General features: G+C 44.9%; 1 protein-coding gene across 1 annotated transcript in view; it reads left to right on the forward strand.

Annotated features, from left to right (window-relative positions):
* The window catches only part of CHD3 (chromodomain helicase DNA binding protein 3), a 108,247-nt gene that overhangs the window by 24,779 nt on the left and 67,409 nt on the right, over window positions 1-16,059 (forward strand). Inside the window, exons 2-4 of the mRNA XM_067469717.1 lie at window positions 2,198-2,316; window positions 4,971-5,144; window positions 7,248-7,369. Of these exons, the coding sequence (XP_067325818.1) occupies window positions 2,198-2,316; window positions 4,971-5,144; window positions 7,248-7,369 (415 nt within the window). The remainder of the gene's footprint in view (window positions 1-2,197; window positions 2,317-4,970; window positions 5,145-7,247; window positions 7,370-16,059) is intronic.

The raw sequence follows: 16,059 nt of genomic DNA on the forward strand, positions 1-16,059 counted from the left end.
GCCTGGAAGCCAAAATTACTAAAGTTAGGTTATTGTAATTTCAACGCATCATGAGACATTGTGACTCATTTGGAAATACAATAATATGTATTTGGTAACATAGTAGGAAAAGAGGAAGTGTGCAGGCAAATAGATACAGTGAAGCCATGGCTGCCCTAAGTGTGCAAGGTCTTAGTTATGCCTGTTCGTAACAATAAGAGCCTCCAGTGGCGCATTGGGTTAAACCCTTGGGCCTGCAGGATTGCTGACCAGTTGGTCAGCGGTTCGAATCCAGGGAGAGCAGGTTGAGCTCCTGTCTGTCAGCTCCAGCTCCCCATGTGAAGACATTAAAGAAGAGAAGGCTGAGAGGAGATATGATAGCCATGCATAAATATGTGAGAGGAAGCCACAGGGAGGAGGAGGGAGCAAGCTTGTTTTCTGCTTCCTTGGAGACTAGGACACGGAACAATGGCTTCAAACTACAAGAGAGGAGATTCCATCTGAACACGAGGAAGAACTTCCTGACTGTGAGAGACGTTCAGCAGTGGCACTCACTGCCCTGGAGTGTGGTGGAGGCTCTTCTTTGGAAACTTTTAAACAGAGGCTGGATGGCCATCTGTCAGGGGTGATTTGAATGCAATGTTCCTGCTTCTTGGCAGAATGGGGTTGGACTGGATAGCCCATGAGGTCTCTTCCAACTCTTTGATTCTATGATTCTATTTATTTATCGTGTCAGGGGCAACCAGACCATTGTATTACATTTCTAACAGAACAAAACAAACAAACAGATATAAAAAAACAAAGTTTGCAAGCTTGTAGTTGATTAAATGTCCTTTGACCAGTATCTGGCCCCTTAGAGTGCCTCTGGCGTTGCCGCAAGGAGGTCCTCCCTTGTGCATGTGGCAGGGCTCAGGTTGCATTGCAGCAGGTGGTCAGTGGTTTGCTCTTCTCTACACTCGCATGTCGTGAACCCTCTTTGTGGCCCCATTTCTTAAGGTTGGCTCTGCATCTCGTGGTGCCAGAGCGCAGTCTGTTCAATGCCTTCCAAGTCGCCCAGTCCTCTGTGTGCCCAGGAGGGAGTTTCTCATTTGGTATCAGCCATTGGTTGAGGTTCTGGGTTTGAGCCTGCCACTTTTGGATTCTCACTTGCTGAGGTGTTCCAGTGAGTGTCTCTGTAGATCTTAGAAAACTATTTCTTGATTTAAGTTGTTGACGTGCTGGAAGATACCCAAACAAAGGATGAGCTGGAGATGTCTCTGCCTTGGTCCTTTCACTATTGGCTGCTACTTCCCAGCGGGTGTCAGGTGGTGCAAAACCGGCTATACAGTGTAATTTCTCCAGTGGTGTAGGGCGCAGACACCCCGTAATAATGCGTCATGTCTCATTAAGAGCCACATCCACTGTTATAGTGTGGTGCGATGTGTTCCACACTGGGCATGCATACTCAGCAGCAGAGTAGCACAGCGCAAGGGCAGATGTCTTCACTGAGGAGGACCTCTGCTTTGTCTGGATTCAACTTCAATTTGCTTGCCCTCATCCAGACCATCACAGAGGCCAGGCACCGGTTCAGGACTTGGACAGCCTCCTTAGCATCGGGTGGAAATGAGTGATAGAGTTGGACGTCATCTGCGTACAGATGGCATTGAACTCCAAAAGTCCGGATGATCTCAAGGAGGGTTTATATCTATTCAATTGCAATTGTGATATAATTGTATCACTATTCATGCTCCAGCTTTTGTAGCTGCTGTGTCACATCTGAGCTTCCCACTTCCCGTGCTAAAAGTCCACCCCCTCCTCCCACTGCTCTTCATGGTTTCAAGTGGTCTTTGAAGCAAAGCGAGCCACGGTCTTTGTGCAAGTTCCTTGGAGGATTGTAATCGGTGCCCTACAACTGTCTGGGGAGTGTAAGAACAGATGGCTGCTCTTCTGGCTGAGGGGGAATAAAACAAATCAGTAGTAAGTGTGTTTGTATGTGTGTTGTTTTGAAAGAAAAGCATTGAGCCTGCCTAGGTAAGACTGGCCAAAGCTTCCGATAGCTTGGCCCCTTTCAGCTCAGTAGCAAGACTCACTGGCAGAGAGTACAATGTGAGGATTGGAGGTGAAAAGGAGAGAGGATTATTGCTTCAACTTGTGTGCGTGAGCTTGGAATGGCAAAGCAGATGATGTGAATCCTTTCTCTCTCTTTGGGGTTCTTTTTCTCTGCACCCCTTTATTTCAGACGAAGAGGAGGAGGAGTTGCGCAACATAGAGAGCCCCCTCGTCATCAAGAAGAAGAAACGAGGGCCCAAAAAGCAGAAAGAAAACAAACCAGGGAAGCCCAGGAAGCGCAAAAAATTAGTAAGTTGTGCGAGCAGCGCCTTCTCCCTGTCTCCCCTGTGTGTGCATGCGTCTTTGTTATTGCTTGGAGGAAATGGGCAGTTGAAAATTGTGGCACCATCAAGGTAGTGATGAAAATTATGGGTTGCTGAGAGTTTTCTGGACTGTATGGCCATGTTCCGGAAGCATTTGCTCCTGACGTTTTGCCCACATCTATTGCAGGCATCCTCAGAAGTTGGGATGAGGATGCTAGCCATAGATGTGGGTGAAACGTCAGGAGAGAATTGTTCTGGAACAATAATAATAATAATAATAATTATTATTATTATTAATTATTTATATACCGCTCCATCTCCCCGAGGGGACTCAGAGTGGTTCCCAAGTAACATTACAAAACATACAGAGTAAAAACAACATAACCATAAGATTAACAAACAAAATACAAGCATAAAAATTGTCACCATAACACACATATATTAAAAGTAATGCTGCCTGTTCAAGGCAATTAAAAATTTAAAAGTCCGGGCCAAGATTTGTGCAAGCCCAAAATTAAGTGCAATGCTATGGCAGGCAACAATCATATTAGGTATGAGTCTGTGGCTGTTCATTCTGGGGCCAATTAGAGGAAAGAATCTGTGTAACTGGTAGGAAGAATAAGGCCGTATTAGGCAATGTGTCGGGCTGAGTTAGAACTGGTCATTTTCAAAGGCTTGTTGAAACCACCAGGTCTTCAAGCTTTTACGAAAAGAGGGGAGGGATGGGGGCTGTCTTATTTCCGTTGGAAGGGCGTTCCAGAGATGGGGGGCCACCACTGAGAAGGCCCTCTCTCTCGTCCCCACCAACCGCGCTTGAGACGGTAGTGGGACCGAGAGGAGGGACTCCCCAGAAGATCTTAGAGCTCATGCCAGTTCATAGAAGGAGATGCGATTGCAGAGATAGGCAGTGCCCGAACCGTTTAGGGCTCTATAGGTCATGACCTGCACCTTGAACATGGCCATATAGCCCGGAAAACTCACAGCGACCCAGTGATTCTGGCCATGAAAGCCACAATCACAGATTAAAATTATGTTACTGGAATCAATTTGATGAGGCTCCATTCCTATCCCCATTTGTTCCTCGCAGAGCCAGGAACAAATAGCACAGTTTAGCACCATGTCATAAGTCCATCCCACTCTCTTGTCACTAGCTAGTTGGTCCTTGGATATACTGATCTTGATATCATTTATGCAGTAGAGAGATCCTATTCTTGTGTCAGGCATTAGTGGAAAATTAGGCTTATGGAGGTGCGGGGTGGGAAAAGAGCTATAGTACAGCTTCTTGGGTTTCCCCCTTTTGTTTTAAAAATGGGTTGATTGTCTGTGTGTCACTAGTTTTTTTTTCTTGCACCAATCAGAGATATGCTAGTACTTCTCTGTCAGTGACCTACACCACCATTGGGTCTCCTGCTTTGTAATTGAAAGCTTCCTGTTAGTGTTTCCTACTCAGTCAGCTCTGTAAAGTTTACTCCTTTCACAGAAACTATAGTCCTATAGTTCCCAACCTTTTTTTGACCAGGGACCACTTTCACCAGGGACCACTCTCCAACATTAGTACCAAAAGGGTTACGAATCAGTTTTTGGTCAACTTTAGATTCAGTTTGGTTATTTGGGGTGCTGATTGAGAAAATTGCACTGGATAGACCACATCAGCTCTAGTTTCTGATACAGAAATATGCCATCCTGCAGTCACCATCTGTTCACCCACAGAAAAACAAAGCAAAACATATTTAATAATCTAGAGCCAGGCATGTAGGCCGGGGGGGGGGGGGGGCTTGAGGGGCTTCACCCCCCCCCCCCCCCCAAATTCACAGGATGGTCCGCGAGAAGGCCTTACTGGTACATTATTTAAACTGTTATCTTTATTCATATCATGATCTGATCACCATGCTCAATATATCCCATATACATGGGGGTATTGGGATAATGGGGGTATTGGGATAATGATACAAAAGGTTTGCTAGGGTAGATCCTCAGCCCCCCCCCCCCCCCCCCGGAATCAAATTCAGCATCCCCCTCTGAATCAAAATCCTGGCTACGGGCCTGGGGAGCTGATGTGGTAGTAGTAATCTTTCATGAGTATCCAGCCTCTCCCCTTCTGACATCCCTGTTGCCTCGACACTACAAGAGCATTTCGCGAGACCAATCACTCTCATTGCCATGTAGTTTTGAAGCAGTGGCGTAGTAATGGTGAGGCCGCAAACCATATTTTTGTTCTTGCAGACCAGTGGTGGTCCACAGACCACAGGTTGGGAAGCACTGCTATAGACAGTTAACTTAGCAAAGCCCCCTCCCTCACTTTGTTTTGAGAGAAAGTGGGTTGCTTATTTGTGCATATTTTGCACCGGTCACAGATTCCTAGGACTTCCCTACACTTGTGACCTCCACTTCCCTAGAGGCTCCTGCTTTGTAGCTGGAAGCTTCCTGTTTATGTGTTCTGCTCAGTCAGCTTTGCAAAGCGTATTCCTTTCGCAGACCCCATGCTTAACTTAGCAAAGCTGCTTTCTTACACCCCGCGGAAAGAGATACCCTTGCTCTGGCACGGCGGCTTCTCTTTGCCCGGCAGAAAGGGCTGCCTTTAATCAGTCCTAATGTTCTCACTTGGCCGTGTCCTCTTGCTCTCCATCTTCTTCTTGGCAGCTCAGCGAAGATGAGTTTGAATCAGACCGAGAAGAGTATCGGGCCAAGTCGGAGAGTGGCGGCAGTGATTATGGAGGAGTGGGGAAGAAGAAGCGAAGGAAGCACCGGGAGAAGAAAGAGAAAAAGACCAAGCGGCGGAAAAAGTCGGAAGAAGACGGAGTGCAAAAGCCAAAGGTAGGAAGGCCCTTGGAACTTAGGGAGAGTGCGCTAGAGTTACTGCCTCGCACTTGATGGATGACTCATTTATTTATTTATTTATTTATTTATTTATTGTATCAGGAGCAAACCAAGGGTACAGTTGTAATGTATTTAAAAAACACATAGTTAAAAAGCCTTGGCATTATATTAAACATACTTGACCATTAGCTGGCCACTTGGAGTGCCTCTGGTGTTGCTATGAGAAGGTCCTCCATTGAGCATGTGGCGGGGATCAGGCTGCATTGTAGTAGGTCAGGGATCCACAAACTTTTAAAACAGAGGGCCAGGTCACAGTCCCTCAAACTGTTGGAGGGCCGGATTATAATTTGAAAAAAGCATGAATGAATTCCTATGCACACTGCACATATCTTATTTGTAGTACAAAAACACTTAAAAACAATACAATAATTAAAATGAAGTACAATTTTTACAAATATAAAAAATGCAAATGTGAGTAGATCAATAGGTCAATAGATCAGTAGGACTCTAAGGGTTAACTGGACCTTCTACCAAAATGCACTTTAATTATTATTAACTTGCATTGTTTTTACTGTGGGAGCAGATTATGGTTTCTGATCAGCATCTTTGGTGCCTGTTTCTCCGAGGGTACTATTGTGCACATGTGGTGCTCTTTGTCGTGGTCTTGGGCCTGTACAATAAACTATTTTGATTGATTGATTGATTGATTGATTGATAGATGAATAGGTACCGCTCCAGCGGGAAGGTAACGGCACTCCATGCAGTCATGCCAGCCACATAACCTTGGAGGCGTCTACAGACAACGCCGGCACTTTGGCCTAGAAATGGAGATGAGCAGCAACCCCCAGAGTCGGACTCGACTAGACTAAACCTTTTTAACTTTTTACAATGTAGAATTAATGCAGTTTGACTCCACTTTAACTGCTATAACTCCATTCTATAGAATCTTGGGAATTGTAGTTCTAATTATAGAACTATAGTTTCCATGATTCCATAGCATGGAGCCATGGCAGTTAAACTGATGTCAAACTGCATTGAGGGTTTTTGTTCCATGTCATGAGTGACTTGAGTAACTGCAAATTGCTTCTGGTGTGAGAGAATTGACCATCCGCAAGGATGTTGCCAATTGCCTCTGGTGTGAAAGAATTGGCCATCTGCAAGGACGTTGCCCAGGGGACCACCGGATGTTTTACCATCCTGTGAGAGGCTTCTCTCATGTCCTCACATGAGAAGCTGGAGCTGACAGATGGGAGCTCAACCCACTCCCTGGATTCAAACCACCAACCTTTTGGTCAGCAGTCCTGCCCATTGCACCACTGGGAACTCCTACTGCATTGAGTCTACAGTGCAGACTCCCAGAGACCAGGGTTGGAAAACCACTGAATGACCTTGGCCACGTCATTATCTCTCAGCTTCAGAGCATAGTAGTGGCAAACCTTGGGATAAACCTTAGCAAGAAAACTCCTGATAATGGGTTTTTGTAGCTTTTTGGGGCTATATGGTCATGTTCTAGAAGCATTCTCTCCTGACATTTTGCCTGCATCTATGGCAAGCATCCTCAGAGGTTGCTCTGAAGATGCCTGCCATAGATGCAGGAGAAATGTTAGGAGAGAATGCTTCTAGAACATGGCCATATAGCCCAAAAAACCTACAACAACCCAGTGATTTCAGCCATGAAAGCCTTCGACAATACATTGAAAAACTCCTGACAGATTCCCCAGAAGTCAGAATCAGCTTGAAGGCACATAATAGGAGCAAATCAGGTGTAACGGAATACATCCCAGAATCCCACTTGGTTCTCTCCCCTTCCTCCAATCCCTTGGGACTATCCCAGTAGGGTTCAATTGCCCGAATGTGAAGGGATTAATGCTTCAACAGCCACAGACGCATATAGCGGTCGTGCTGAATTTGTCAGGGCATGCTTGACCTCCCTTCATGGCACACCGGTGTAGCGATACGTATGTCCACCTGAGAGTCCCAGGTGTGTTTCTAGCCTTGCATTTCTTCTCACTCTACGTTCCTTGATAGTAGTAGTATCAAATGGAGATTCTTTCCTCCAAACATCCTCAGGTATCCTGACCATTCTGTGTTCCTTTCAAGGTGGAGCAGAAGTCCTCTGCTCAGCTGCTCATGACCTGGGGACTGGAGGATGTCGATCATGTCTTCACTGAAGAGGACTATCACACCCTGACAAACTACAAAGCTTTCAGCCAGTTTATGAGGTGAGTACTATGACGAGGAATTGGTCGAGGGGGAGAAAGTGGATTTCAAAATACACCTGTTCTCTTTCTAAAAGCACCTCAGTGTTTGGAGCTATAAAGTGGACTTGGTGATACTGATAAGGATATTTTATTTATGTGTGTTTCTAAAATAGCTTTAGGTCTCCTTTCTGAGGAAAAAGCTTGCTCAAGGTCAGAAACAACACTAGGTTGCTGTGAGTTTTATGGGCTGTATGACCATGTTTCAGAATCATTCTCTCCTGATGTTTGGCCCACATCTATGGCAGGCATCCTCCGAGGTTGAGGGGTCTGTCGGATACTAGGCAAGTGAGGTTAATATGTAATGCAATATACTAATAATAATAATATGACATTATAATTATATATTTATATTACTCTAGCCGTCCCCTGCCACGCATTGCTGTGGCCCACATCAGGGTTCTGTGTGGAAGGTTTGGCCCAATTCTGTCATGGGTGGGGTTCAGAATGCTCTGTGATTGTAGGTGAACTATAAATCCCAGCAACTACAACTTCCAAATGTCAAAATTCTATTTTCCCCAAATTCCACCAGTGTTTACATTTGGGCATATTGAGTATTCTTGTAGAGTTTGGTCCGGATCCATCATGGTTTGAGTCCACAGTGATCTCTGGATGTAGGTGAACTAAAATTCCAAAACCAAAGGACACTGCCCACCAAACCCTTCCAGTATTTTCTGTTGGTCATGGGAGAACTGTGTGCCAAGTTTGGTTCAATTCTATCGTTGGTGGGGTTCAGAATGCTCTGTGATTGTAGGTGAACTATAAATCCCAGCAACGACAACTCCCAAATGTCAAGATTCTATTTTCCCCAAATTCCACCAGTGTTCACATTTGAGCATATTGAGTATTCGTGTAGAGTTTGGTCCAGATCCATCATTGTTTGAGTCCACAGTGATCTCTGAATATAGGTGAACTACAGCTCCAAAACCAAAGGACATTGCCCACCAAACCCTTCCAGTATTTTCTGTTGGTCATGGGAGAACTGTGCGCCAAGTTTGGTTCAATTCCATCGTTGGTGGGGTTCAGATTGCTCTGTGATTGTAGGTGAACTATAAATCCCAGAAAATACAGCTCTCAAATGACAAAATCATTTTTTTTGAGTGAAGGACATACATTGGGTTGTTAGGTGTCTTGTATCCAAATTTGGTGTCAATTCGCCCAGTGGTTTTTGAGTTATGTTAATCCCACAAACGGACATTACATATTTATTTACATAGATCTTGAGAATTGGAGAAGAGCAGGAATGGTGTATTAGTTTGTGCCAGTATGGCCCCTCTTTGCCGGCTGTGTAATGAATGGGAGAAATAAAAGGGATGGTAAGTGGGGTTGTGGAGAGGCAGGAATCCTGTGCTTGTTAGGAAGGAGCCGTATGCTGAGTAATGGTGTCTCTTCCAAAGCTCACAGCCTCATTAAACGCAAGCCTGGAACACCAACCGGCCCGGCGTCTGCATCCACAGACCTGTGGGCTTCCCTGGCCGTGAGCCTGCGACTCGATTCAGGCGAGGCTGAGCTCATGTCAGCTACAAGGAAGCAGCCAGTGGCCTTGGCAAGCCCCGCCGTGTTTCCCTGCTTTGGCTTGGCGGGCAGAGGCGCACTCCGCCGCCAAGAGCTCCCTGTGACCAATTGCAGCCATCCGGTCCCGACCCTCGTGGGATCTGGAGGCCACCTGGACCCTGCCGGCTTTAATCCGAGCCGCACGTTGTGCCAGGTGCTCAAGGGACAGGCTTGCCAGTGGGGCTTTCGGGAAGGAAAGCTCACAGCCTGACTCTAATTAGCTCTAAATGGTTTGGCACTTGCCAGGACCGGCGGCAGCTTGCTTTCTGTGCTGGCTGTCTGCTGTTGCCGAGAGAGAGGATCGGCCAAGGTCTCCCCTCAGGACCAACATAATGAAGCCCCTGCTGGGAAAGACCCCCTGGAACCAGTTCCTCACAGCTCCCCAAGCGCTTGAAGGTCCCCCCCGGCTGTGCATTTCTGGCTGGCTGTGTTTCTTGATTGCAACCCCTAATGGGGGATCCCAGAACTCAGCAGCATTGCTGTGGTGGGCAACGTTGGGCTGGTTCCACGTGCAGCAAACCTGCAGAGTTCAGCAGGCTCAGAGATAAATCCTGTTTCAGAGCCTCCTTCAGGCTTTGATGGTTGTGCCCTAAGGTCTCCTGTTCCATGTATTTTCGAAGGCTTTCATGGTCGGAATCACTTGGTTGCTGTGAGTTTTCTGGGCTGTCTGGCCATGTTCCAGAAGCACTCTCTCCTGACATTTCACCCACATCTATAGCAGGTATCCTCAGAAGTTGTGAGGTCTGTTGGAAAATACGCAATGGGGGTTTATATATCTGTGGAATAATGTCCAGGGTGGGAGAAAGAACTCTTGTCTGTTGGAAGTAAGTGTGAATGTTGCAATTGCCCAACTGATCAGCATTGAATGGCCTTTCAGCTTCAAAGCCTGGCTGCATCCTGCCTGGGGAATCCTTTGTTGGGAGATGTTAGCTGTCCCTGATTGTTTCCTGTCTGGAATCCCTGTGTTTTCTGAGTGTTGTTCTTTATTTACTGTCCTGAGTTAGAGTTTTGGTAGCAATTTTCATGGTTTCTTCCTTTCTGTTGACATTGTGCACATGCTTGTGGATTTCAATGTCTGACACTGTAGTTGTGAGAGTGGTCCAGCTTTTTTGTGTTCTCAAATAATACGCTGTGTCCAGGTTGAGTCATCAGGTGCTCTGCTATGGCTGACTTCTCTGGATGAGTTAGTCTGCAGTGCCTTTCATGTTCCTTGATTTGTGTCTGGGTAATGCTGCATTTGGTGGTCTCTCTGTAAACTTGTCCACAACTGCATGGGAAAAAGAACTTTTGTCTGTTTGAAGCATGAATGTTGCAGTTGACCACCTTGATTAGCATTGAATGGCCTTTCAGCTTCAAAGCCTGGATAGTTTCTGCCTGGGGGATCCTTTCTTGGGAGGTGTTAGCTGGCCCAAATTGATTCTTGAAAGGCACTGGAGACTAATCCAACCGGAGAAGTCAGCCATTATTATTATTATTATTATTATTATTATTATTATTATTAATATATTTCTATTTCTATTTCTATTTTGGCTATTTTGTTTGATCTACATAAATAAAAATGTAATGTTCGTTTGTGGGATTAACATAACTCAAAAACCACTGGACAAATTTACACCATATTTGGACACAATACACCTCTCAGGCCAATAAGTGACCATCACTCATAAAAACACTGAAAAACACAGCGGAAAAGACTTAAAGCCAAAAAATAAAAAATACATTACAACGCATGCGCAAGACCACATATATACACAAATATATACACACACAAAACACATATACACAGACTGGGCCACAGCAACGTGTGGCAGGGGATGGCTAGTTTATATATATAATAGTAAATAATTTTATTACTTTTCAATACTATGCATATATAATAATTATTATGTTATATTTCAATGGCCTCTGATTGTTTCCTGTCTGGAATTCCCGTTTTTGAATGAATTCAAAAACAGGAGAATTCAATCAGGGAAGTCAGCCATAGCAGAGCACCTGATGAACCAATCTGGACACAGCATGTTATTTGAGAACACAGAAATGCTGGACCACTCTCACAACCACTATGTCAGACTACACAGAGAAGCCATTGAAGTCCACAAGAAACATGTGGACTATTTCAACAGAAAGGAGGAAACCATGAAAATGAACAAAATCTGGCTACCAGGATTTAAAAAATCCAAAATCAGGACAGTAAATAAAGAGCAATACTCAAAAAACAGGGGAATTCCAGACAGGAAACTATAAGGGCCTCCCAACAAAGGATTCCCCCAGGCAGGAAGCAACCAGCCAGTCTTTGAACTGCAAGGCCATTCAATGCGAACCAAGGAGACCAACTGCAGATTTAGTTCATTTTCATGGTTTCCTCCTTTCTGTTGAAATTGTCCACCTGCTTCTTGTGTATTTCAGTGGCTTCTCTGTGTAGCCTGACATGGTAGTTGTGAGCGTGGTCCAGCATTTCTGCGTTCTCAAATAATAAACGGTGTCCAGGCTGGTTCATCAGGTGCTCTGCTATGGCTGACTTCTCTGAATTAGTGTGCAGTGCCTTTCATGTTCCTTGATTCATGTTTGGGCAATGCTGCTGCGTTTATGGTCCCTATGTAGACTTGTCCACAGCTGTGTGGTATTGAAACATTCATACTTATCTCAAGCAGACAAGAGTTCTTTCTCCCACCCTGGACATTATTCCACAGCTATATAAACCTCACTTGCCTAGTTTCCAACAGACCTCACAACCTCTGGGATGCCTGCCATAGATGTGGGCGAAATGTCAGGAGAGAATGCTTCTGGAACATGGCCAGACAGCCTGGAAAACTCCCAGCAACCCAGTCTCCTGTTTTGTTTGAGTGTATTTCACAGCCTTGCTGGACTGAGCAGGGAGCCACGGCAGGAACAGGGCACACTGACTCAAGTCTGATCTGCTGCTCGCTGTGGGGATGCTTGTCTGTGTCCCTGCGCCACCCCATCCTCCCCGAGGTGAACGGAATCACTCACTGCTCGGAAGTTAGAAGGGCGAGGAAACAGAATATAGCAGCAAACATCATGTGGTTTGGCTTCAGCTGCTTGGTGGGGAGATCAAGGAGCAAAGCTTACAAATGCCGAAACCAGGGACTGAGAGAGTGCGTTTGAGACTGAAACAAAGGCTGGGGTTAGGGTGATTGTAGGTGAACTAGAAATCCCAGCAACTACAACTCCCAAATGTCAAGATCTAGTTTCCCCAAACTCCACCAGTTGTTCACATTTGGGCATATTGAGTATTTGGGCCAAAATTGGTCCAGATCCATCATTATTTGAGTCCACTGTGCTTTCTGGATATAGGTAAACTACAACTCCAAAACTCAAGGTCAATGCCCACTAAACCCTTCCAGTATTTTCTGTTGGTCATGATAGTTCTGTGTGCCAAGTTTGCTTAAATTCCATCATTGGTGGAGTTCAGAATGGTCTTTGATTGTAGGTGAACTATAAATCCCAGCAACTACATCTCCCAAATGACAAAATCAATCCTTCCAACCCCCCCCCCCCCCCCCCCAGTATTCAAATTTGGGCGTACTGTGCCAAATTTGGTCCAGTGAATGAAAATCCATCCTGCATATCAGATGTTTACATTACGATTCATAACAATAGCAAAATTAGAATTATGAATTAGCAGCAAAAACACTGGTTTAGAGCTTTATAGAGAAAGTTTAATTCATCCCAAGCATTGCAAACTGCCTACAGAGATGGAAGACGTGGACAGTCTTCCGTGATTGATACTCAAATTCTCCAGGGGTTTTGTTGCTAAAGGATCCGGTTTCTTTGTAGGAGGAGAGATGAGGTATGGCGTAATGAATCTGCCACCCACCTCTGTTTTGCTCCTCCTTCTCCCCCACAGCCCCCTTCTTTCTCCATTCCTCTTAATCTGCTTTTAATATTACTCCACTATCGTTTTCTCAAGAGGCTAAATTGCTCCCATATAGTGTTGCCATCTGAAGTAGTAAGCTACATGGGTCTGGATTTCCTTTATCTTGGGTTGTTGTAGGTTTTTTCGGGCTATATGGTCATATTCTAGAGGCAGTCTCGCCTGACGTTTTGCCTGCATCTATGGCAAGCATCCTCAGAGATAGTGAGGTCTGTTGGAACTAGGAAAAAAGGTTTATATATCTGTGGAATGACCAGGGTGGGACAAAGAACTCTTGTCTGTTGGACATTGTCCACATGTTTGTGGATTTCAATGGCTTCTCTGTGTAGTCTCAAAAAGAAAAATGGGTTCCCCTGAAACTGTGGAGACCAAAATCCACTGATAGTGGTGATATGAAAATAACAAAATTAACTCAATGTATATATTACAAATGCACTTGTAATATATACATTGAGTTAATTTATTTTCATATCACCACTATCAGTGGATTTTGGTCTTCTCTGTGTAGTCTGACATATTGGTTGTGAGAGTGGTCCAGCATTTCTGTGTTCTCAAACAATCTGCTGTGTCCATGAAAACCATGAAAATGAACAAAATCTGGCTACCAGTATTTAAAAACTCTAAAATTACAATAGCAAAACAACAGAGAGGGGGAAAAAATGAGGCACATCTAATCACCTCTCAACAAATGATTGCCCCAGGCACTGCCAGGCCATCAAATGCTAATCAAGGTGGTCAGTTGAAACATTCACACCTAGCTCCAGCAGACAAGAGTCCTTTGTCCCACCCTGGTCATTCCACAGATATATAAAGCCATTGAAAACCACAAGCATGTGGACAATTTCAACAGAAAGGAGGAAACCATGAAAATGAACAAAATATGGCTACCAGTATTAAAAAAAACTCTAAAATTACAATAGCCAAACAACAGAGAGGGAAAAAAATCAGGCACATCTAATCACCTCTCAACAAAAGATTGTCCCAGGTACTGCCAGGCCATCAAATGCTAATCAAGGTGGTCAGTTGAAACGTTCACACCTAGCCCCAGCAGACAAGAGTCCTTTGTCCCACCCTGACCTTTCCACAGATATATGAACCCATTTTCCTAGTTCCAACAGACCTCACTATCTCTGAGGATGCTTGCCATAGATGCAGGCGAAACGTCAGGAGAGAATGCCTCTAGAACATGGCAATATAGCCCGAAAAAACCTACAATAACCCAGTGATTCCGGCCATGAAAGCCTTCGACAATACATTCCTTTATCTTGTTGCCATCCTTGCCTCTGCCTCTCTTTTTTTCTCCCCATCCCTTTTTCTGGCCTCCCTCCACAGGCAAGGAGGCATGGCAGACCTGCTGCTTGCTGCTGCTTTGTTTTGTTCAGGCCTGCCTGCCTTTGTCTCGGAGCCCCGCCTATTTCTGGAAAGCATTTTGAAATCAAATAAATGCAGACTTCTCTCCCCCCCCCCTTCTCTCTCTCTTCCCCTCCCCGCTGCTCTTGAGTGCAAGCGCTTCACATTCTCCCCTCCCTTTTAAAGCCAAAGCTCATATTTCTTTAATAGCATCCCTTAATAGTTTGCAATGCATTGTGGGCCGTGGGGGCCATCAATAATTGAAAAGCTAAATCTAGCAGCCGAGATGAGATCATAGCATGAATCCGCACACCTGATTTCTGATTGGCTCGGCTCAGCCGATTCCCCAAAACAAGGTTTGGGAGAGTAGGAAAGCGCACACTCCCTTTCTACACAACTCTTTCCCCTCTAACCGCCAATGTCTTATTTCTCCACAGTACCCATCATTTCTAATTATTATTACCAATAATGAAGAATTCTGGGAAATGTAGTCCAAGCATCCTCAAACTGCGGCCCTTCACTGTTTGGGCATGATCAGCAAGACAGGAGCAGATTTCAAAATCATCTTCACAGATCTATATAAATTAAAATGTAATGTTCGTTTGTGGGATTAACAGAACTCAAAAACCACTAGGGGAAGTGACACCAAGTTTGGCCACAAGACACCTACTAACCAAGGAGTGACCATCACTCAAAAAAATGATTTTGTCATTTGGGAATTGTAGTTGCTGGGATTTATAGTTCACCTACAATCAAAGAACATTCTGATCCCCACCAACAATGGAATTGAATCAAACTTGGCACACAGTTCTCCCATACCAAGAGAAAATACTGAAAGGGTTTGGTGGGCAGTGTCCTTTGGTTTTGGAGTTGTAGTTCACCTACATCCAGAGATTACTGTGGACTCAAACCATAATGGATCTGGACCAAACTCTACAAGAATACTTAATATGCCCAAATGCGAACACTGGTGGAGTTTGGGGAAAATAGAATCTTGACATTTGGAAGTTGTAGTTGCTGGGATTTATAGTTCACCTACAATCACAGAGCATTCTGAATCTCACCAATGATAGAATTGGGCCAAACCTCCTGGTCAACATCTTTATTAATGACTTAGATGAAGGGGTAGAAGGCATGATCATCAAGTTTGCAGATGACGCCAAATTGGGAGGGATAGCCAATACTCCAGAGGACAGGAGCAGGATTCAAAACGATCTTGACAGATTAGAGAGATGATTGGCCAAAACTAACAGAATGAAGTTCAACAGGGACAAATGCAAGATACTCCACTTAGGCAGAAAAAAATGAAATGCAAAGATACAGAATGGGGGACAATGCCTGGCTCGAGAGCAGTACGTGTGAAAAAGATCTTGGAGTCCTCATGGACAACAAACATGAGCCAACAATGTGATGCGGCAGCAAAAAAAGCCAATGGGATTTTGGCCTGCATCAATAGGAGTCCAGTGTCTAGATCCAGGGAAGTCATGCTCCCCATGCTCTATTCTGCCTTGGTTAGACCACACCTGGAATATTGTGTCCAATTCTGAGCATTACAAGTGAAGGAAGATGTTGACACAAGCTGGAATGTGTCCAGAGGAGGGCGACTAAAAGGATCAAGGGTGTGGAGAACAAGCCCTATGAGGAGCGGCTTAAGGAGCTGGGCATGTTTAGCCTGAAGAAGAGAAGGCTGAGAGGAGACACGATAGCCATGTGTAAATATGTGAGAGGAAGTCATAGGGAGGAGGGAGCAAGCTTGTTTTCTGCTGCCCTGGAGACTAGGACGCAGTGGCTTCAAACTACGAGAAAGGAGATTCCAACTGAACATTAGGAAGAACTTCCTGACTGAGAGAGCTGT

The sequence above is a fragment of the Anolis sagrei genome, chromosome 6 (assembly GCF_037176765.1).
Source record: "Anolis sagrei isolate rAnoSag1 chromosome 6, rAnoSag1.mat, whole genome shotgun sequence".
In the NCBI taxonomy this organism is placed as follows: domain Eukaryota; kingdom Metazoa; phylum Chordata; class Lepidosauria; order Squamata; family Dactyloidae; genus Anolis; species Anolis sagrei.